The sequence below is a fragment of the Emydura macquarii genome, unplaced genomic scaffold, assembly GCF_026122565.2.
Source record: "Emydura macquarii macquarii isolate MOO-44397 ecotype Brisbane River unplaced genomic scaffold, CSIRO-AGI_Emac_v2 contig_1253, whole genome shotgun sequence".
Classification (NCBI taxonomy): Eukaryota; Metazoa; Chordata; order Testudines; family Chelidae; genus Emydura; species Emydura macquarii.
The window spans coordinates 31,681,852-31,704,640 of record NW_027131390.1 but is presented as its reverse complement, the minus strand read 5'-3'; the positions used below and the strand labels follow the sequence as shown (position 1 = coordinate 31,704,640).

Genomic DNA, 22,789 nt, shown 5'->3' with positions numbered 1-22,789 from the left:
CAGACCACAACCAGCATATTTGTTTCTTCTGTGGAAAAATAGTTGAGATTGTTACTCATGTTCGAATACCTGATCAGTCGTATTTTATAACTTAAACAGCTGAAGAGAAAAGTCTAGTTGGATATTTGCACATCAAGTATTAAAAGATTGAAAAAAGTATTAAGGTATCAGGCACCACACTTTTTAACACACGTAGAGAAAAACTCAACTACGAAGTTAATACTCCTTCAATAGGGTATTAACTTAGTTTACCTCTATTAATGTAGCAAGGGTTTGTTTTTGTTTGTTTTTTTTACTTCAACAGGACTTTTACTATATTTAAGAAGGGTCATTTCATTTTTTAATTCAGTTTTCAGAACCTGACTTCTGTGGCTTCTGACTGAAAGCCACATATTAGTATTTCATAGTATTTCCTCATCACATTTTTGTTCAAATATTCAGTATGAATGTTTTTCAACCATGACAAAACCGCATAATCCAGATTGTGTTTTTAGAAGCCATCCTTTTTCCCTGTGCCACCACAGCCTTTAAGAGTAAATCTGCACATATGTACAAATCCTGTTGATTTAACACTTAATCCAGAGGAAAACTATGTATTTCTACCTGGTTCATGAATCTCAGATGGGCATACCCTATAACCAACAGATCCCACTGTCCCTCATCACCTGCTGAAGCCTAATAAGCAATCCTACTCCCTGGGAAAGGACCCCTTGACCACACTCATTGACCGAGACCCAAGCAGGCAGAAGGTGTATGGTCAACAGTCCTTATTTAGCTCTGCCCCTTACAGGTTGCTGGGTTTTGTTGTCTGAGATCTCCCTGAGGTTACCTATACTGCATCAGTGTTAAAAGACTACATACAGACAGCAAATGCAATTAAAACTACAGTAACAGTTTACTCAACTCATCTAGATTTAATTTTCTTGTAAACTATGCAAGGTGCTATCTTTTCATCTTAGAGAGAGAGCAACCTGAAACATCTGTCATCCCTTGAATGCAATCCTCTCTGACCACTCAAATCTGGCAGCCTTCTCACTGCTGTGCATTGATCCTGGCAATTGGAGGCCAGTTAGCCAAACTTCTAAAACTAGATAAATTGGTTGAAACTCCTGTAAAGAACAGAATTATTAGACAAATAAATGGACACAATGTGTCAATACTGCTTTAGTGAAGAGAATTAATGCCTCATTAGTCTATTAGAACTCTTTGAAGGGGTCAAACAAACATGTGGACAAGGGTGATCCAGTGGATATAGTGTACTTGGCCTTTGAGGAAGCTTTCAACAAGGTCCCTCCTCAAAGGTTCTAAAGCAAAGTCAGCAGTCATGAAACCAAAGGGAAGGTTCCCTCATGAATCACTAGCTGATTAAAAGATAGGAAGCAAAGGGTACGAATAAATGGTCAGTTTTCACAGTGGAAATGTAAATAGCAGGATCCCCCATTGCTCTGTACTGGCATTAGCTGTTCTGCATATGATAGGTGATCATGCAAAGGGGGGGAAACAGTGAGATGGCAAAGTTTGCAGACAAAACAAAATTACTCAGTACAGTTAATTCCAAAGCTGACTGTGAAGAATTACAAAGGGATCTGGCAAAACTGAGTGACTGGGCAACAAAATGGCAAATGAAATTCAATGTTGGTAAGGCCAAAGTAACGCGCATTACAAAATATAATCCCAAATTTACATAAAAATGACAAAGGTCTAAGTATTTGTTACCACTCAAGAAATTCAGACGTAAGTGTGGATAGCTCTCTGAAAATCATCCACTTAATGTACAGCAGCAATAAAAAAAAGTAACAATGTTAGGAACCATTAGGAAAGGGATAGAAAATAAGAAAGTATCACCATGCCACTATATAAATCAATGATACACCCACACCTGGAATACCGAGTGCAGTGCTGGTCAGCTCATCTCAAGAAAGGTATATAGGAAGTGGAAAAAGTGGAGAAGGACAAGAAAAATTACTAGGGGTATGGAACATCTTCCATATGAGGAGAGATTAAAGAGACAGTCTGTTCAGTTGAGAAAAGAGATGACTAAGGGGGGGTATGATAGAGGTCTATAAAAACGTAAATGGTGTGGAGAAAGTGAACAAACAAGTGTTATTTACCCTTTCACATAACACAGGAACCAGGAGTGACCCAGGCAGCAGGTTTAAAACAAACATAAGGAAGTATCTCTTCATACAACATAGTCAAGCTGTTGAACTTGTCAAGAGATGTTGGGAAGCCAAAAGTATAACTGGGGTCAAAAAAGAATTAGATAAATTGAGGGAGCAGAGGTCCATCAATGATTACCACCCAAGATGGTCAAGGATACAACCCCATGCTCAGGGTGTCCCTAAACCTCCGAACACTGGAAGCTGAGAACGGGATTGATCACTTGGTAACTGCCTTGTTCTGTTTGTACTCCCTCTAAATTAACTGGAACCAGCCACTGTCTGAAGACAGAATATTGAGCTACACTGATCATCGGTCAGGCCCAGTACAGCCATTTTTATGTCCTCAGTGGAGAGACTTTTTGAATTACCTCCCCAGTTTTCTAGGAACAAAGGAACACTCTCATGATATGCAGATTTACTCTTTATTTGCTGGGAAAAGAACCCTTAATGATTAATGGTGACTTCTTAGGGTCTTGAAGGGGAGATGGAGCCCAGAGCCATCTGTGATTTGGATTGGAGACAGCTGATCAATCAGTGAGGCAACGGATCAAAGCAATATCAGAAAGGTTACCAGATCCTCGTAAAAGCCAACAAAACAGATCAGCTGAGCTAGAGTGCTGCTGAAGCAGGTAATTCCCTGGAGACCCTGGGTGAGGAGAAAGAACCCATATTATATGATTCAAGCAAATGGCTGCAGAGTGTAATCCTGAAGTGTAAAAGCTATGACTGTCAAAGAAAGCTCACTTCGCATTCCAAGAATATGGCCTACAGAGAATAATCCTGTGAACAGTAAATAGATCCCTGCAGAAGGTCCCTAATTAAGAGGAAAGAACATGATCAATATCGTGAACTTGTCTTATTTTGAAGAAATTAAGCTGAAGCGCTGAAAAGACTAGAATCCTGCATCTGAAGTGTGTTTGATAAATGGGCTGGTAAGAAAGCCCACAAGCTTATGTGACCTCTCGAAGACTTAATGACTTAACTCACATACTGCCTTTCAGGCAACTTCAGCTGGCTGCAATCAATTTCAGTGAGGCTTTTACTAAAATTCCAAAGCCAAGTATTCCATTTAACATGAGCTATGAATTAAGGACAGATGCCCAAATATTCTGACCTACCTCTTTATTAGGAAAATAGGTCCTGTTCTGACTGGTCTACGTTTCGAGTAACACAAGAAACAATGAAAGTCACGGGGCTTTCATCACAGAAATCCACATTAGAGAAAATATCCATTTCCTGCTCCTCACAGCCCTAATTTAGAATTCATTAGTAAAAACAGAAAGGAAGGTCTGGTTCAACACTTACTACATTTAACATCTAAAAATGGCAAGTACTAAGACTGCTACAATACGATTCAGAATGTGTAAAACGTTAGCCTATTCCATTTCCACTCTACCACCACCTGATGGACTTTTAAGAAAGTAGGCTTTAACTGTACGTCCCAAGTAACCATCTGCCATGTATTTATGGCCAAGCAGAAAAACGTGACTCATGTAACCCTGGAGCACTAATAGTTTAAAAACAAAAACAAAAAAAGCCGTAACTGTTCTCCAGCTAAACCTTACAGTCTCCAAACAATAAGTGAAGGAAGTCAAGGGAAGTAATAGTTAAAAATGTTGGAGCACATCTTGGCAAAAGTTAATTATCTTTAAGAAGCACAATCTTATTTGTATTACTATAGTGCATAAGAGCTCAAGCCCTGGGGCAGTACCCTATTGTGCTAGGCACTGCACAAAACACAACGTATGAGAGATTAAGTTCTTATTGGAGAAAGGCCAGAATAGTTTTGAAACTGGATCCCTATGAATTTTGTTTCATAAAGCAGATTCCTTTATTCATTAACAAGAGGACCTGTAGAGCAATTGAGGGAAGAGGAGAGGAGACTGCAATCAGTACATTTTGCCTGAAGGGGTAGATGGGCATGTGTGTTACATAAAGTTAGAAAGGGGAAATGAGCATTAACATGGTGCACTGCAGATGACAACTCCATTGCATTGGCTGAGTGTTGAGCCCAGAATACAGCTTGTGTGAATGACTCATTGTTACTGCCATACCAACAAAGAAGGTAGCCATAGCAGAGGAGCAAAGGCATGGCATTGGGTTGTACCTACAAAAGCCTCATTTGGAAGTTCCTAAGGCATGAGACAGCTTTATTCTGGCCAAGTTAATACATGAGTCAACCAATGAGAAATAAAGGTAACCCAATGCATTGTGTCTTGAGTGTTTTTGATGGCTCCAGTGTCTTATTGCAGCTCACAGCTCTCAAACTAGGTAATAATATTGACTTGGGTCAGTTTTCACTGCTGCTACTGGGAGCCCTACAGAAAAGGTTGATTTCATTCTGCTACAAGAAAAGCTTACCTCAATCCCAGGTTTGTGAATAGTGACTAAGACCCCTGAAAAATAATTTTGGCCAAAACTATTCCACTTAAGTAAGGTCAGAGGCCCACATACACTCTCTAACATGTAAAATGTTTAGGTAGGCCCTTAATGAACCTAGAGGTTTAGGGATGTGCAAATAACAAGAACTCAAAACAGGTAAGTGGAAGGCTGTAGTAGTTGCAAGATGGACTTTAACAGAACTCAGTGACAAACCCAATGTCTTCAAATTTAATAGGTAGTCCAATATGTGAGTTAAGTGAGAATCGGAAGGAGACAAACCACACTGCATGCACCACAAGGACTTTCTTTTCCATTTTTGCAGTTCAATCTTCCTCAAGGACAGTTTTCTATTGTTCAACAGAATATTCTGCACTTCAAATGAAGAGTCCTTTTCTACATCTAAGAGCCATCCAGGAGCCAGGTCATGTGATGTGCCAGGGTATACTGTGGTGAACAGTTCTCCCTGAGTTTTCAATCAGCAAGTCTGTTGTCAGTGGCAGTCAAAGAGGTGACCAAAGGTTAATGGCGTCCAGGAAAAATATCTGCCTCAGCCAGGATGACGTTATCATTGACTTTGGCTCTTATCTTTTTCAGAAACTTGAGATGCAGTGGTACTGGGGGACAGCAAGCTTCTTGGCCATGCAACAATTAAAGCATCTCCTAGAGAACTGCATCCAAGACCTCCAACCCCTTGAGCGTAACTTGTATCATTTCTTGTTGGAAGCCATCAAAGAGGTCTATCTCTGGGTAGCCCAAAGTGAAAAACATCACCTGTATAATCTGATTCCTCAGCCTCCTTTTGTGGACCTGGCAAAAAAGTCAGTTCAAGTGTGTTGACTATCATTCTGCAGACCGATAAGCATGCAGTTGCGATGTCAATCTGATGGGCTATGCATCCATTCTTAAGCATTAATATTTGTGTTCACAGGGACAGGATCTTGCTCCTACCTGGTCGTTCCGTAATACATGGCCACTCTGTTGTCCACTCTAATCCTGAATGAACCTTTCATTACAGGTAGAAAGTGGTTACACATTTACCAAACTGCTCTGAGCTCAGTGAGACTGACACAAAGGACAGTTTGAGATATCCATTTGCCTTGTATTGTAAGTTTCTAAAGAGCAGCACCTCACCCTATCAGAGAGGTATTCGTATGCCTGCCTCTTGGTTAGCCCTCATTTCTTGCTCCTGAGGAGGGGATACAGAGGGGTCCTGAGGGAGGCTGTTTCTCTTCGTAATCCCTCTAGTGAGTGTGCACCCTAGAGTAGTCATCCCTATACACACCCCAGGTATTTCAAAAGGACCACTGAAGTGGAGCGCAGGCGAAGGGCGGTGGACCCAAGGGTGCTATATCAAAGAGGCTATGGAGGGATTTTGCACATGCTTGGTTCTTGAATACTATCTTTCTGAATAGATGTGGAGGAAGGGGTCTGAGTGCGTAGAAGGTGGACTTCTGAACGGAGATCTCCAGTTTCAAAGAGGTGTCATCCCTTATATCAAAAGGCGATATTAAACTCATTTCTTTCTGCACCATTAGTAAGTGAGAACTGGGTTCCTCAGAGACAAGAAGGTCCTTCTGTAACACCAAACTACTCAATACTGAGGGGTAGGAGGCAGGCATTGGAGAGCCAATTCAGATGGCGTTGTACATGGCAATACTGAGGATGGCAAGAGAGCCATCACAATGTACCTTGTGTCATACTGATGGAGTAGGTACCAGAGAAGCTGGTGTCAATACCAATCTTTTTGAGGTGGCTTTGTATGGCTGGTTGTGAGCAGAGTACCACTGTCAACACTTGATGGGCCAAGTCAAAGAGGGGTCTCTTACAACACTTCTTGAGGAGCCACTAAGCTGGTCCTCCCTCAGTTCCTTGACCTGCTTCTGAAACTGATGCAGATCCTGATGGAACATGTCTTCCATAGATAGCCGAGACAATTAGAATGACTGTTGCTAAGAAAGAGACACCCCCTGCATGTGTAGCAGGATTAAAAACCTAGACCAATCACCAAACCTCTGACAAAGGAAGAGACCCTAACCACGGTGGAAATGTGAAGGGGGCGGTGAACCATGCCCATGAAAGACTATACAGGGCAGACTCACAAAAAACACAAACAAATGTATGCACTAAGTAAGTGATTAGATGTTTGTGACATTCCCCTCTGCTATCTGGACTGATGTATAACTGTGTCACCTCCAATCCCTCACTCCTGGAGCCTGTCTTGCTCTCTCTCACTGTGTGAACCCCCACTTCTGGGTCAGCCCATGCACAACCTCCTGCTAGGAAGTGGCCCTCAACTCAGTGATTGAGTGTTTCTGACCACCCACTCATGGGATTATGCAATAGAATGACCCCAGCAAACACCCACACTCCCAGACGCAGCCCTAGGAATTTCCATCTTGCAATGATAAGTGCTGCCCACTAAGACTTGTAAGCTCATAATTAGTTTGTCAATTTATCAAAGAAATTGACACGCATCAGCTTTTTCACTCTAAATGAAGTGTCTACATACACCCAAACCAGTTACATTGCTTTAGGCTTGGTCTACACCTACCCTGGCGATTCGGCGGCAGTTGATGGGAGTTACACAAGCTACACAGAAAACTTGTGTAACTCCCGTCAACTGCTGTGCTTCTCTTCTGCACACAGACATCACTGCACTGAGCCGACGGGAACCATGTTCCCATTGATGCAGCGCTATGTCACTTGCAGGGGTGGTTTAACAGCGTCGACTTCTGGATCGACTGAGCGGGTCTTCATTGACCGCTCAGTTGATCCAGATAAGTCGATCTGACGGAGGCAACTTTGCTGCCATCAGTGTAGATAGACGTAGCCTTAGATAATAACAAACAAGTAAGTTTGTTAAGGACAGAAAGATTTTAAGTGATTATAAGTCAGAGGAATACAAGTCAGATTTGATCAGGATGAAATAAAAGCAAATTGCATTCTAAACTAAGCTTAACTTCCAGTAACCCTACAAAATCGCATAATGCTCACCACAGGCTGGCTGACTCCTTCAGCCAGGCCCTCCCCTGTGGACAGTTCTTCAGTTGCTTGATGTTATTTGTTGTAGATAGAAGTGGAAGAGAGCCCGAGATTGCAAAATCTCTCTTCTTTTAACATGTTCCTTTGCCATCCCATGGGGTCAGGTGATAGACAATGTCTAGAATGGCTTCCTCCACTTGAGTCAAATGATTATTCCATTATCAATGTTTAGGTTAGTCCATGGTTCCTAGAAGAGCTGGGTTGTTTTATGCATGCCTTACTGAGGCATGAACTACCTCTGCTTTTCCAGATCTGCCTTAAGCCATGAGACACATATTTGGGAATATTGCATAGCGGAGCTTCATAAGCATACATATAACATTGCAACAAACATACTACTATAGCAGTAACGTTAAGTATGTAATAAGCATTCCAAAAACACCTTACATAACATGCTTTGCATTAAATAATACACACCACCACCATAAGGATGAACACGAACGATACACAATCACACCATAAGGATGTACATAGAGGTGCAGTGTGTAAGAATATACAGGGCAGACTCTCAAAAAACACAAACATGGCTCTCTCATCAATTTTAGGGCAGGAGCCATGAAATTGCCAAGAAAGCCAGGCAGCTAGATCCCACCTGCCCCCTGCTCCCCTTGAAAGCTAGGTATCTGGGCCTCACTCAGGGCTGGAACCTGAAGTGAGAAACACAGGAGCGACCTCCTCATCCCTCTGCTCCACCAGGAGCAGGGCAGTCTTGTCAATATCACGGATCAGTAAGCTGTGAAATTGACAAAGCTGCCTGGCTCCCCACGGAGAGAGCAGCATGAGGAGGCCAGGTGGCTTCCTCCATGCCCTTCCCCCCCCCCTGCTCCCCTTGAGCGGGGGCCTCAAAACAGGTCCTCATCCCTCTGCTCCACCAGGAGCAGAGGATCAGTAAGCTGTGAAATTGACAAAGCTGGAGAAGCCCCCCAGCGGAAACTGGCAGCTTCCTCTGCACCCCTCCCTGTTCCAGTGGGGAACAGAAAGGGGAGAAGCCCTGGCAGCTTCCTCTGAGCCCCTCCCTGTTCCAGTGGGGCAACGGGGTTCCTAGCAGAGAGCTGCCAGCAGAGCTGAGACGTGTTTGGTAGCAGTGTCCATGTGGTCAGCGCCTGTGGTCTGTACAACCCACACTGCCCCTCTTAGGTCGGTTTAAGTGCTCCTGCTGAGGATGCACACACTGACCCAAGTACTGTAGTGTGGACATGAATCATTGCAGTGGCTCTAAGTCTATCTACTATAGGTAGACTTGCATTTCTAGTTTATACACAACCTAGGTGGCAAGGAATATGTGCAAAGGAGAACTATGACCACCACATGAACAAAGCAGATTGATGAAAATACTGAAGAGTAAAATTACATTGCATTTGAGTTAACCAATTAATTTTTCTCCTTTTAATTAACTGCTGTAGTTGCCACAAAGAGGTTATGCAATTACCAAATATAAATGAGTATTAAGGAAACCTAATATGTTGGCCACACCATTAAAATCATCAACTCCTAAATTTAGTTATTTTACACCATAAATCTTTCATTAAACTTAAGCCAAAAGACAAGTTAGGGCCACAATAATATCAATAACGTTACCAAGAACAAGTTATGAACACATCTACACTTCTGGTTATTTAAAAATTCCATTCAAGTTTTAGAACTCAGTCGGCATGCACCTGAATTACCCATTTTAAAAAAATCTCCATGTGAGCTGGAGTATAATCTTTTAAAAGGAAAAGGTTTTAGACATCTATGAAACATCCATACTGAAAGTTGAACAAAGTTTTGAAATGGAGATTCTCTGACACTTCTCTTGAAGGAAGATTATATTTAGTATTTTATTTAAAATCAACCCCCAAGTTTATGCTACACTTCCCTACACTATATTACATATTGTGATAAGATTAACGTTTCTTAAAATGCAAACAGAAGCTGTTAGGCATGCAACCTTAGCCATGCTTTGTTATTAAATTCCCAAATTATGATAATTATTGAAAAAAACATCTTTTAGCATCTTTAGGGAAAAATACTACTTTCAGAAAATAATTTTGATAAAGACTATTTCTTTATGTATTCCCATTAGAGACTTCTTCCATTCTTTCTCCTACAAGAAAGTTTTGGTAACATGTAATTGGTTTTCCTCTTGCTTGGACTAATCCTACATTTGATTTTTTAGTAACATCAAATAGAGAAAAATAAGCTTTAGAGTATCCTTATAAAAATACCTCTATAAACCCAGGTCTAGTTCACACAACTTACCACCAAATTATTTTTTATAACAGTGGAATGTTATTACAGCTTATATATTGGGTGTTTGTAGTATATTTAGAAACACGTAGAGCCTTAAACTCTGGATTTTTAATTCTCTGAAGGACAAACTTTAAGCTTTCACATCTATCTGCTTAGTAAAGCAAAGGCAGATACGACTTTCTTTCAATATTTCCATTCACACACTGCAGTCAACTTTCCTCATGCAGTGAAAAGGATAATCATGTACACTTTTTCCAAAAATTCATCTTTATTTATGTGTAGTTCTAGTGTTGGTAAAAATTTGAAGTCAAAACTTCATATAGTAACAGTGTACTGCTTAAAATCTGTTAAGTAAACTCAGAAGCTCAAGTCATTTACCTCATTTTCAGTTCTATGCTTATAAACTCATTAGGACAATAAACAATTCTATTTATTAGTTCATTTTAATAATAAAAACATGATTATTCATGTATATTTATCTGTTTGCACTCAAATTTAGTTATATAGAATTAATAACATTTCTGGCTTTAGGTATTTGAAATATTACACTTACTATAAAGCTTGTGTTTCCCAAAACATTTTACTAAAATAACTTGAGTACAAAAATGGGAAAACATGTCTGAATTCCCAAGTAAAGCTCTATGCATCACCTAATTCTATTGAAAATGATGCTGATGGCAAATTTCACTTATCACTTGAAACATATTTCTGCTCTTGGATATCAAAAGCAAATTAAAAAACATGCTGTTACTCTGCTCTGGCAGTGCTGCAATGCGTTGTTTAAGTTTTTTAACATTCAGAACCAGCTCCCTTGAAGTACAATATACAGCAAATATATTAGTGGAATTCAGGCCAAAACTCTTCTGTAATTTACTACAGATGGTTCATATAACATTCAACTAATTGTATAACATCATCTCTTTTTACTTACAAAGGAAAGCATTTATTAGTGTTCAACTTTTGTAACACAAAAAGCATTATAGTTCTATTTAATAACCTGTAAGTGTTATCAAGTGGTATTAAATTGTCCTACAATTGAGAAATATGACATTTCAACCATTTGAGACTATACTGCATCTCTCCCACCCAGATATCCAAGTACAGGTTATCATCTTTCACTAAGACTATCCTTAATTGAACATTGGCAAACTGGAGATGGATAATCCTGTGCCAATTTTAGAAAGAATTTAAGAAAATTTCTCCCTCTAGGGACCTTGCATCCTTATACTTCTAAGTAACTGACCACCTTTATGACATATAGTGGTGATCTGTGTATCCATTAACACAAAGGTTTTTAATGAGCACAGTGAAGAGCATGAAAATGCATAAACACTGAAGACTGACAACTCCATAAGATCTCCCTAGGAATGGTGCTATTTCATCTTACTACAGAATGTTTCTCGCCGAACCAGAACATCTATTGCTCATACCAAGCCAGCTACAGTATTTAAGTATTTTACCAAGTTGAGATCTTGTCTATTTTCAATTTAATTACTTAAGAAATTTGACAATATCATATTTTTATCTGGATACTGTACACTACATGTCCATTAAACAATGCATATGGTTTAGGCTCTGTGTGAACTTATGTTGTCTTAATAAGATATCATCAATATCTGTGGGTTCATATGATTAACTGCACTATAATACAGTACTACTGATTACCCAAAAGCGGTAAATTTTAAAGTCTTATAGTTTACAGTAAAGTGTCATGTTTCAGATTAATTAAAATTTTGTATTCTTGTCAGTAAGATTTCTAAGCAACTGAAGGGTAAACTGAGGCAATAATCAGAATATTTCAGCTTAAAAAGCACAAAGCACATGAAGCTAAGTTTATTTTTTTGGTCCATCTTGAAAAAGTCAACCACTTACAGATTTAGCAGTTGCAGAAATGTACTGGACAACCATCTCACGTTTTGTGGCCAAGTCCTTATTTCGTAAAGGAGCTTTACGTTCTTCATTTAGGTTCATGTCTTCCTGTAAATAAGCAGAAAACAAAAGGTCATGATTATATTTATTTCATTAGTACTGATGCCCCATTATCTATAAAAAAAATCTCCATCTCTGAAAATTAACAAAAGTGACTGATTTATTGTGTATCTTCTTGAAATATCTGTGGTAATCCCATCAGTTGTTATTCCCTTGAAGCTTCTTCAGTATTAACGAGAATTTTAGGCACTGGACACATTAATCAAGTTTGTGATTTTTTTCTTACACACGCCAGTTTTCCAATACCCAATTTGCTCAACTTCCAATTTTGCCCTTGGGAGCCCAAGAAGCCAGTACATCACCTAAAAAGTTGTTAGAGACTGAAGTCTTGCACTACCATGAGTGTATGCTCATATCTCTTGTAATAGCAGCTTCTCTAATTTTTGCAGCATTCAACATCAAAAGCTAAATATTTAAAGATTTCAGACTTTGGAAAGGGTTGAAGTTCCTTATTAACAGAGAACATAGGATTAGAAAGGACCTTCTTGGCTCACTGAGTCCAGTCCTCTGCTATTGCATATTCAACATATGTCATAAAATCTCATTCATACATTTATCCAGCTCCATTTTAGCAACACTTAGGAATACTGGAGGCAAACAATCTATCAGAAGATTGCTCAACAACTCATTCTTATGGTTAGAAATATTCTAATTTCCAGCCTAAGTTTATTCATTGCCTGTTTATATTCGTGTGCCAAAATGGTCCTTTTCATTAAATAACTCTCCTCCCCCCCTTGTATTTAACACCTGATATATATTTAGAGAGACCTCTCAGGGCAGGTCTACACTACAAATTTACAGATGCCCAGCTGCATTGGTGAAGCTGCGCCACTGTAGTGCTTCTGGTGAAGACACTGTAAGCTAACAGGAAAGTACTCTCCCGTCATCTTAACAACGCCACTTCCATGAGAGGTATTAGCTATGTCGGTAGGAGACCCACTCCCACTGACATAATGCTATTTACATTGGTGCTTACTTCAGTATAACTGTCACTCAGGGGTGTGGATTATTTTGTAGTGTTCATGTAGTCTAGGGTTCAGCCTTTGTTTTATTAGGCTAAGTAAGCCAAGCTTATAGTCTCCTCTTGTAAGATGGACTAACAACGATGATCGAGAAGTGGAGAGCCTCCTACTGCACATGTTCCAGTTTGAATTCATCTTTTTTGAACAAGGTGTCTACAGATGTATTCTATACAACATCCCAGATAAGAGCTTACCAATGCCTTGTACTGTGGCATTATTACCTCCCTATCCGGAAATACTTCACCTGATATATCCTAGGATCATATTTGCCTTTTTGATAACTGCTTCAACTTGTGGCTCAGAGGCATGATGAGATCAATTAAGATCTTCCTCCTCTGTCATTTCAAGTGGACAAAACCTCAGCTGATAGCAGATGTTTCTGTTATCTGTCCCAAAGCTTTTTTATTATTGAAGCGCATCTCATTTCTATTACAAAGTCATCCAATTCTTCTAGTATATAATATACAGAAGGAAGATACAACATTCCAGATAGCTTTTGCATCTTTGACTTATATGTGAAGGAAGCTTGAAATTTCTTAAGTCCCTGCCCTCTTCTGTCCAGCTGAGTTTACTAAGCATACATCTACATTTGAGCTAGGAGATCCGATTTCTAGTTTGAACAGATGTACCAGCATCGCTGGAGCTAGCACCTAAAAATAGCAGTGTGTCGATGGTGGACCAAGGAAGTGGCTTGGCCAGCAAGCTGAATACGTTCCCACAAGTTTCAGCGGGATTGTACACAGGGTAGTTCGCTATAAACTATTTAGAGAAGCCAGACATTTCAATGGCAAGACTAAATTTTACTGTTATATGACAAACAAGACAGACACCATTATATATAAGTTCCACCTTTCACAAAATAAATAGGAAGATTTAGTATCAATAATGGCAAAAAGGCTGAATTAAAGCTTGTGTATAAACTAGACTTTGGCATCAAACCTTGACTTAACTAATCATTTTCTATTAGTTTGCTGCCTGCACAGTTCAGATTGGAACCCAAGGCTGTCTCAATACTAATAGTTGACATAAAACATGATCTGTGCATACTTCATTGTATAGTTAATTTACCTTTTGAAATACTTATGAGAGGTCTGTTTTTTAAAACCACATGAAATCAAACTTAACCTTCAGCAAACTGAACCAATACTGTCCCCAGAATAACAAGTGAGTATACTACTAAGGTAATTTACTTAGCTACCGGGAAGAGCAAATGCCTTAGTATGTTCGTACACTTAGTTTGGAAGCTGAGTGGAGTTGAATGTAACTGTCTTTTAACCTTAATAACTGAAAATGGCTGAAAATAACATACAGGAGATGAGAACACTGGACAGCAAAACTCCACGAAATACTGTGTTTAACCAATTTACTTTTAGAAATCCAATATGGTTCTGAGTAGTAGCAGTTAGTATATTATTGTCTAGTTTATAACTAGATACGGTAAAGCATATTACCAGAAGCGTACCTCAACCAGTGCTACTGCTGTTGTTTTACTGAGCTTATAAAGTGAATAATTCACTTTCAACATTAAAGGTAAAAGTGTTCAACGATATTACACAAAGGAGTACTTTTGCTATTTAGAATTATCATCACTGTGTTTTTGTCATTTTCTTCCCTTTTGTTCTATATAGTGCTCCAGGCTAGCTAAAAGCCACATATTTAAGCAACATTGTATCAGAGCTGTCTGCACCACAATTAAACTTTGTGTGCGCCATTTTTAATTAAGATGGTTAGGATTGGTACTGCTAATTTATCATTTTCAAGTAAATGACAAGCAAAACAGACCATGGAAAATGTGTACAAGAGTAGCTCATACAGCTCGATTGTTAAAACTATTTTTTCCTTGCTAAATTTCAATAGATGAAATTCAGGTTTAATGTTACCTTTCTCTGCATCCCAATAAGAAGCTACTGACATATTTTTATTAAGCAAAAACAAAGCAAGTTAAACAAATATTATGCAAAAATTAACTGGGCTTCAAATGATGCTATCCAGAAATAGACAACTTACCATGAAAAGTTTCAACTTCCATTCAATGAGAAACAGTGATGAGCTAGTAAAAATTGCACAGACCATAGCTCAGAAAACGGAGTCTTTTAGCCACAGAAGAGAAGGGAAGATATTAAAAGTGTAACAAATGGGGATACCAGCAATATAAATAGCAAGGGAAAACATTCAAGTTAGTGTACCAGTTAGACAGAACAGCAAGTAACAGGCAAAACCAGTTAAGTCCATTTTCTTAGTCCTTTGGAATAAATTAATGCTTTTTTATTTTATGTTATGTACTGCACCATGCTTCTATCATTAAGAAATTCTCTAGCGAGGGCTTCAACAGTTTGAAGTGCTGAGTTAACAATCCTGTTACATTACTGGGTAAATCAATAACAATTATTTTAAGCTGAACCGATTATGTTGCTTGGAATATACCTCATTTGTTATCAAACTGCCCTACCATTCTCTTCCAAATTAAGGGGCTAACTCTGCTGTAAAGAGAGGACAGGAGGGAAGCAATAAGGTAACTCCCACAGAGTTCAGTAGGAGCAGTCATTCAGTGAAGATTCTACCACTTTTCACACCATCTGCTACCTAGGTGTTAGACAATTATGGGGTAAACGCACATCCAGGAGACAGACGTTAATTTGGAAGCCCAAAGATTCCTGGACATAACAGTATTACTGTAGGGTATGCCATGCAATTTCACTTTCTTCCCAACTGATTTTGAGACTTTTTAAAAAAAGTCGGGCTTATTTGTCAAGTTTATGGGGAGCTTCTCACCAGTCATGTTAATCTGAAACCCACTATCTACAGCTTTATGTTACAGCAAGATAAACTTGGGTGCTAGACACTGTAGTTCCACAGGCAAAGTATGAAGAAAAAAATCAGGTTTCCAACCAGGCAAATTGTAGACTAACTTTTGCACCAGAAAATCTTGCATGTTCTGTTGTGACATTTGCAAGGGTCAGTTACATTCTGGATTCATTTGTCATTGCAAAAAGGCAAAGTAGAATTTTGATTTATCCACCTTTTAGAAAGAAAACTGACCAACTCTGAGCTACATACAGGAGTTTTTGAAAAAAAGTTGTCTGAAATGATTGGTCCTTAAGCAAGTTATTACTGCACCTGTAATTGTGCTTATGTACAGGCAAGCCTGGTTTTTAGGGATCCATTTTAAAGTTTGCATTGTTGACATTGCGAGTGTACATAGGCCAATTATTTATCAACTCATCTGAAGAGTTAGCCGATATTTAACTTAACCCACAGGAACAATTAAAGGAAGGTTTGCAGATAGCTGCTACAACATGTCAGTCGATGCTATGAATTCCTGAAGCAAGGTCTATTAGCTGACTTTTCAAGTGACTGGCTAGACGGTTATGCTCACCAACAAACAGGAGCTGCTCAGATTTTAAATGACAGCTACATTAATGAGGCTGTTTTAAGTGTTATAGGAAACCTAGATGGTTGAGATTCAGCAAGTTCATCCCCACACAATCACTGAAGGGCAGAGAACATGTACAAAGATCCGAGATATTACTACTGTTGTCCCTAAAGCCTAGATCAACAACTGCTAAAAATGTTTTCAAAAACTAGCAAACTGACAGTAGTCTTCTGACAGAAGAAAAGTTTGGACAGTTTGCATTTTACAGACATTTTTACAAGCAACAACCCACTAGTGAAACCCCCTGTTCAGGTTTCTGATAAAGGCACTAATACACAGTGTAGGGTAGAAAAGGGTGATGACAGATGTTGCGAACATCTTTTAGAGATGACAGTTTCTGCTTTATAAAGTTTATCTGTACATTTGAGACAGCCCTTCAAAACCATAAAAATTTTAACCACCATTACAGTGAGATAGGACAGACAATATTACTCCATAGAACATTTACAGATCTTTTCAGCAGTGTGCCTTATATGTATGCATGTGCTCTTGGATAACTGGGTGGGTTCTCTGTGCAATCTGGAGTCACTAGAGGGTGGCTAATGCAAAACTCACAAGGCTGGTTAGCCAGATAGCCTCTGAAGGTCTGAAAGACTTTGGAGCCTGTCAGGAACTCCAAAGAGGGCGGATGGGGGGGGCCTGCAGTAAGCTCAATATGTGTTTAGATCCTTTTATTGTTTTATGTGTTTTCTCTCTTTGTCTTTAAAGAAGCATACTGTGCTTCTGAAGAGCTGGCACACTCAATTCATAGGCCTTGAACAGAAAGCAAAGGCAAGGGACTGGACTCTCAGAAATGTCGTGAATTACATAGTGAAGTGTAATGGGGCTGCAAGCCTCTACCCCTGGTCTAAAGGCAGAGGGATGTCCAGAGAGATGACATTTAGAGGCATGAGAGGGCTTTCCTCCAGACCGAAAAGGGGGTCAAAAGGGTAATTACCCCCAACTTGTCACAGGAATGTTTAAAGGAGTTGATTTTATTCCAGAGCAGTAAGTGGTAGGCCAAATTTTGATAACTGTCTCAGTGCCAGTTCAGGAATTTGACTCCCACTATTTTAATCACATGCCATTCTTGGTCATGCTTTAGGGGACATCATAATTATAAATAAGGAAAAATAATTAACATAATTAACTACCACTTTTATTGAAGGAAACGTAAAAAAGATTAAAGAAAGTGAACAATCTCTTCTGTAAGCTTCTCTGCGGAGAGCTTTTAACAGAAATCACATTTTTAAGGGAGCTGGCTTGACTATGGTAGGGGAGCTCTTCTCTATAAAGTAAGTCAAAACGAAAGCCTATTATTCCTCAAATCCCAAGTGAATCCTGTTTTAGTACATCTTAGACTGCTAAAAAAAAAAAAGTTTATAGCTGGGCAGAAGTGTTTCGTTTAAGGGTGGGTGACTCCGGTTTGGCTCATACGTCTAATCAAAAGACCATTTATCAACAGGCAGAGGTGAGTGATCTTAACTAAGTTCTATGAAACCGAAGTATTTTAATTCAGTTACTCAAAAGAAACCATTCAAGGAGCTGTCTTATCTGTTACTTGCGGTAGTGGCAAACTGTTCTATTTTTATTCTTTCAAAAGCTTGAACAGAGAGCTTTTAAAATACAACTAGCTTAAGTCCGTTAATTTAATCTGCTCACCAAAACGAGCCATTACAAAGAACCTTTTCCTCTCAATGCCTCTTTAGAGCAGAGTGGTAGTCATTTAAAACTTGAAACCTGGATTTTTTCCATGCACATTTTTTTAAAACAATTATATATATTCACTGAGTTTCTGGAAAACCTGAACTCATCCCATATAGTTTCTCCTGGATCCCATTAGGTATCAGAGTAGAAGTTGATTAACAATTAAGATCCTTTGCTACTTATTAAGACCCTACAGAAAACTTAGTGTTATTAGTATATCAAGTCTTTTTGTATTACTAAGGCCTTCAATCTTTTTCAGAGATCACATAACTCTTTCACAACATACATATAAGCATTAATAGACTACTAGTAATGCTGTAACTTTGCTATTTCAATTTTGTTTAAAACAGTTATTGGTCAAGCATGGCTAGCTCAAATTTCTTCTACTTTTGTCAAGTCATCTTTGTTTCTCTGAAGACCTGAATTAGGCAACTTTTGAACATGCCATGCATTCAGGCAAGATTTACGGATTATTCAATCAAGTGACAATTATGTATCCCATAAAATTAAACATATGTCATCATTTGTATGAAGAGCATAAGGTGTGTCTTTGTGTTTACAATATAGTAGAACCTCAGAGTTATGAGCACCTCAGAATGGAGGTTGTTTGTAACTCTGACATGTTCGTAATTCTGAACAAAATGTTATGGTTGTTCTTTCAAAAGTTTGCCACTAAACATTGTCTTAATACAACCTTGAAACTTTACTATGAAGAAGAAAAAATACTGCTTTTAATCATCTTAATTTAAACAAAACAAGCACAGAAACAGTTTCCTTACCTTGCCATTTTTTTTAAACTTTCCTTTTTTAAGACATTTTCGTTTAACACAGTACTGTACTGTGCAGTATTTGCTTTTTTGGGTTTTTTTTTGTTCCTGCTGCCTGATTGAATACTTCCAGGTGTGTGGTTGACCAGTCAGTTTGTAACTCGAGAGTTCTTAACTGTGAGGTTCTTCTGTACTACTTAGCTCTGCACCCAGAAGTTTCAATGGAAGGTGAAAGACCTATTTCTTGACATCTCACATTTCAAAACTTAAACGCATGAAAACAAATAAAAAAATTTGCTAATTGCTTACCATCATTTTTTCGAAGAGATCCATAACTTCTTTTTCTGATAAATTCATAGAACGTTCATCAAACAATGGTTGAGCAAGGGGAAGTTCACTCATAGAAGCTTGAGAATCAATAGGGTGCTGAATGAGAAGTTTCTCTTTTTTTATCGTTGATTTTCTAAAACTTGTTATTCTATCACGCTGAAAATGAAAAAAGATAACTTTAAAAATTAATATATATTTTCACAATATGAAAAAGGAGCATAAATGTTTATTGATTAAATTGCATGCTAATGGTGCAATAAACATACCAAGGGTTATTTTAAGCAGCAGGGCCAAAATTCAGAGACTGTACTATTTATAAATTCTTAAAACCCCTCATTATTGTAGATTTTTTTTCCTGTTCAGAATTCAGTTTAATCCACAGTAGTGGCATTAACCTATAGCCTGTATAACCATATTTAATTCCCATTCTCAGATTTACCTACACATAAGGGCCTGAAAAAACTTTCAAGATAGCGGGAATGGGAAGAAGGGCATGTTGCACATCAGTTGATAACAGTTCTTTTAGGCCATTTATGATGTACAGTGATAAATTCAAAGACAACTTCCCAAACCCTTTTTACGTGAAGAATGGTGGTGGGTCTTTGGAAGATAGCTAAAATGGCAAATTTTTGGGGGGATAATCATGTCATCAGGAGTACACAACATTTCCACATAAGAAAGAAATTTTCCAAAGAAATACAAAGTATCTTAGTGTTTTGTCCCAAACTTCTTTATTAGGTGTTGAGTACAGTCTCTTGTAATTAGCACATCACAAACCAGTTAATGATTTTACTGCACAGAAACAGCCATTCATACTTTAATACACCTGACAGACATTAGTAAAAGCATCCCATGTGATCCGCAATCAAGGTTTTTAATTAAAACTGAAGGTGTTTCATTCCTTCCCCCCACCCCCCCCTTTATAAGCGCATGCATATTAAGTTAATGTATTATTACAAGAGGAGAAAATCATTCCACCAGTTAAAGTGATCTAATGCCCCTTCAATCTAAGGCTGTTTGTTACCATATTACTTAATGCTCAAATCGATCCTGATAATGTTAACCATCAAAAAACCTATTATCTTATACCACCACCTGAAGAGTGAAATACTTGTTACGTCTGCTTTAACATCACTGCAAACAAACAATTTAACAAATCTCATTATTGATGTAGATTTTATGGAATCAAACAGCCTTAAAAAGATAGACTTAGTAAAACCACCCATTTGCAACAGGCTGAAGCAGCTTATTTAGGGTTATAGGTGTACCTGGTAGAATTTTTTCATCAATTCAAGTTCAACTGTTTTACATATTGTTAAGTTAACCAACCAACCAATCAAAGGTAAATTGTCTAAAAATAATACTTAAAAGCTATTGAAGACTCAAATTTGGTGTTCAGTTCCACTTGATTTTTCATGAAAATGGGGAAAAGAGGGAGGTGTTAGGACTTTAAGGCTGACTTCACCAAAATTTGAAACAGGTAACCCTATATGAGCTGCACACCTTTTTTATTAATGTATTTTTGACCTAGTGAAGCATTTGTGGACAGTGACAATCACTTAAAATATTGGACTTAAGAATTAGCTGTGACAGATTACACATCTTTTTTACCACACCAATTACTACAAAATATCTGCAAAACCCGGCTAATGAAATATTTAATACCCTTTAAATAGTTTTCATTGTCCACAACCTTTCGAGTAAGATAGCATGCACTGTAGATAAAATATAAACCAAGTTCCCATGAAGGCCTTACCACATCATCTGTGAAAGTTTTTATTTGAACGTTCTATTAAAAAAACCAAACAAAAGAAAAAGCAAGTTATCTATGAAACCAAGAAAATTAAGCTCTTGTACATTAATGTGAAAACAATGCCTAAATTCCTCTTTTAGCTGATTTAATAGAAACAAATTGATATTTATGAATAGGTTCAGAGCTACCAAGGCAGACATTTATAATACCTTACTGAGCGTGACTTCGCCCCCACCCATAAAGATAACATGTTCAAGGGTTTCAAGTTATTAATTTCTACATACACTATATAGCATCAAGTTCAAACACCTTTCATTTAACTTATTCTGGGAAACTGGTAACCAGTACAAGAACAGTTATACTTAAGTCCCACTTGACTTAGTTTTACAACTTGAAAAATTGATGACTTAAGATCTGTGTGGAGGAAGTCATTGCCAGCATAAAACACCTCTCTCTCAATTTTGCCCAAAGACTCAATCTAGAGATATCGAGAACTGTCAATGTTACAATTCTTACAAGTTTTATTTTATTCTCTCACCTGGTTCAATTGAAAGGTAATAGCTCTCAGGTAACTGTCACTACATACTACTGAAGAACCAAGGAGTTAGTAATGGGTAATGGTTTTGGTAGTTTGAGCATGAACCGTTCTAGAGAATAAAGTCACTGTGATTTACATGACCTGTCCAAAACCAAAATTGGATACTTATTCGCCAACATGGCAGAAAATTAACTATATTATGGTCCCTCTATTGAAGATCAAAGAGATCCAAAGGATCCTTAAGGACTGAGGATGTAATTAGAGCCCTTCCCATTTATTCTAATTGCTTTCCCCATCCAAACAATCAAAGCCAAATAATTTTCTAGGGACTGAGTCTCAGCTAACTAACTGTCTTTCATGTACCAGTCTCCCACAGATACTGAGTAGTGCCAAATTTCAACTTTAGCCAGCTCAGTTATGGCTAAGTAAAATGTTGTGCATTATTAGCATACTATAGTCACTGCAACCCACACAATTAAGTTGTATTGTTAACAGTCTCACCTATGTTAGGAACAAGAGCCTTGACAAGATGGAGCCCTGGAAAACTGACAAGTTTGTCAGGGAGACAAACTGCGCAACACTTTTTGAGCATGTTCAGCAAAGTAGCAGAGGAGCCACCCAAAATCTGCCTTATTAGCCACTTACAATGGTTTGCAACTGAGTCACTACTTCTCCATTGTCTACAGTATCAGAATGCTGCTGACAGTGCTTTATCATGGATATTTCATCTTTCTTTAGTGTCAGGAGATCATCCATTGACACTGCCTACATTCTCTACCCAGGTCTATCATAAAATTGATGAGATCTGAAGCCACTAAATATTGTGCCATCAGTAATGGATGCTGTGGAAAATAAAGTATTAGCTTCTGGAAACTCAGGAAAGCTTCAAAGAGAGTAGAATTTGTGACAGCTCAACCAGTGTAGTTAATGCTTTCCTCTCTCACAAGGCAGCCCTGCAAAAGTCTTCTGTTACCAGTGCTACCACTAGCCATTCTCTAGAACTCCTTAGGACCTCATGCTCCCAGCAGGGCTGACTTGTTTGACAGACACACTCCCCTACACAGTTTTCTCATATAGTATCTATGCAGCAGCTAGTGTTTTTCTGAAATACTTGGAGACTGCCCAGTTGCTAGCTCGTAGATCGCCTCACCTTGAGTTACAGTAGATGGTGCCTAATAGCAACCCTGATGTTGCTATTAACAGAAAGCTGTTAACAATATTTTGTCAGGAACCAATCCCATCCCACTGGTTTAGAATTGGGATACTGGCAAAAAGCATGCCCCTTATTGAGACTGAAGAGTGGGGAGTAAAGAGAGTCCTGGCCACAGGCAGGTTTGCAGGACCTGGGAAAGGATTTGCTCTGCACTTCTGAAAGAGAGAAAATCCATTTAGGTATCTAAATATGGACTTAATTTTAGCCATTCAGATTTGTGAACTTCGGCCTTACAAAGGT

At 38.5% G+C, this 22,789-nt stretch overlaps 1 protein-coding gene across 1 annotated transcript in view; it reads right to left on the bottom strand.

The window, feature by feature from the left end:
• The window catches only part of DIAPH2 (diaphanous related formin 2), a 735,565-nt gene that overhangs the window by 680,581 nt on the left and 32,195 nt on the right, over window positions 1-22,789 (bottom strand). The window contains 3 exon segments of the mRNA XM_067548390.1: window positions 11,691-11,795; window positions 19,025-19,201; window positions 20,802-20,834. Coding sequence (XP_067404491.1) covers window positions 11,691-11,795; window positions 19,025-19,201; window positions 20,802-20,834 — 315 coding nt within the window.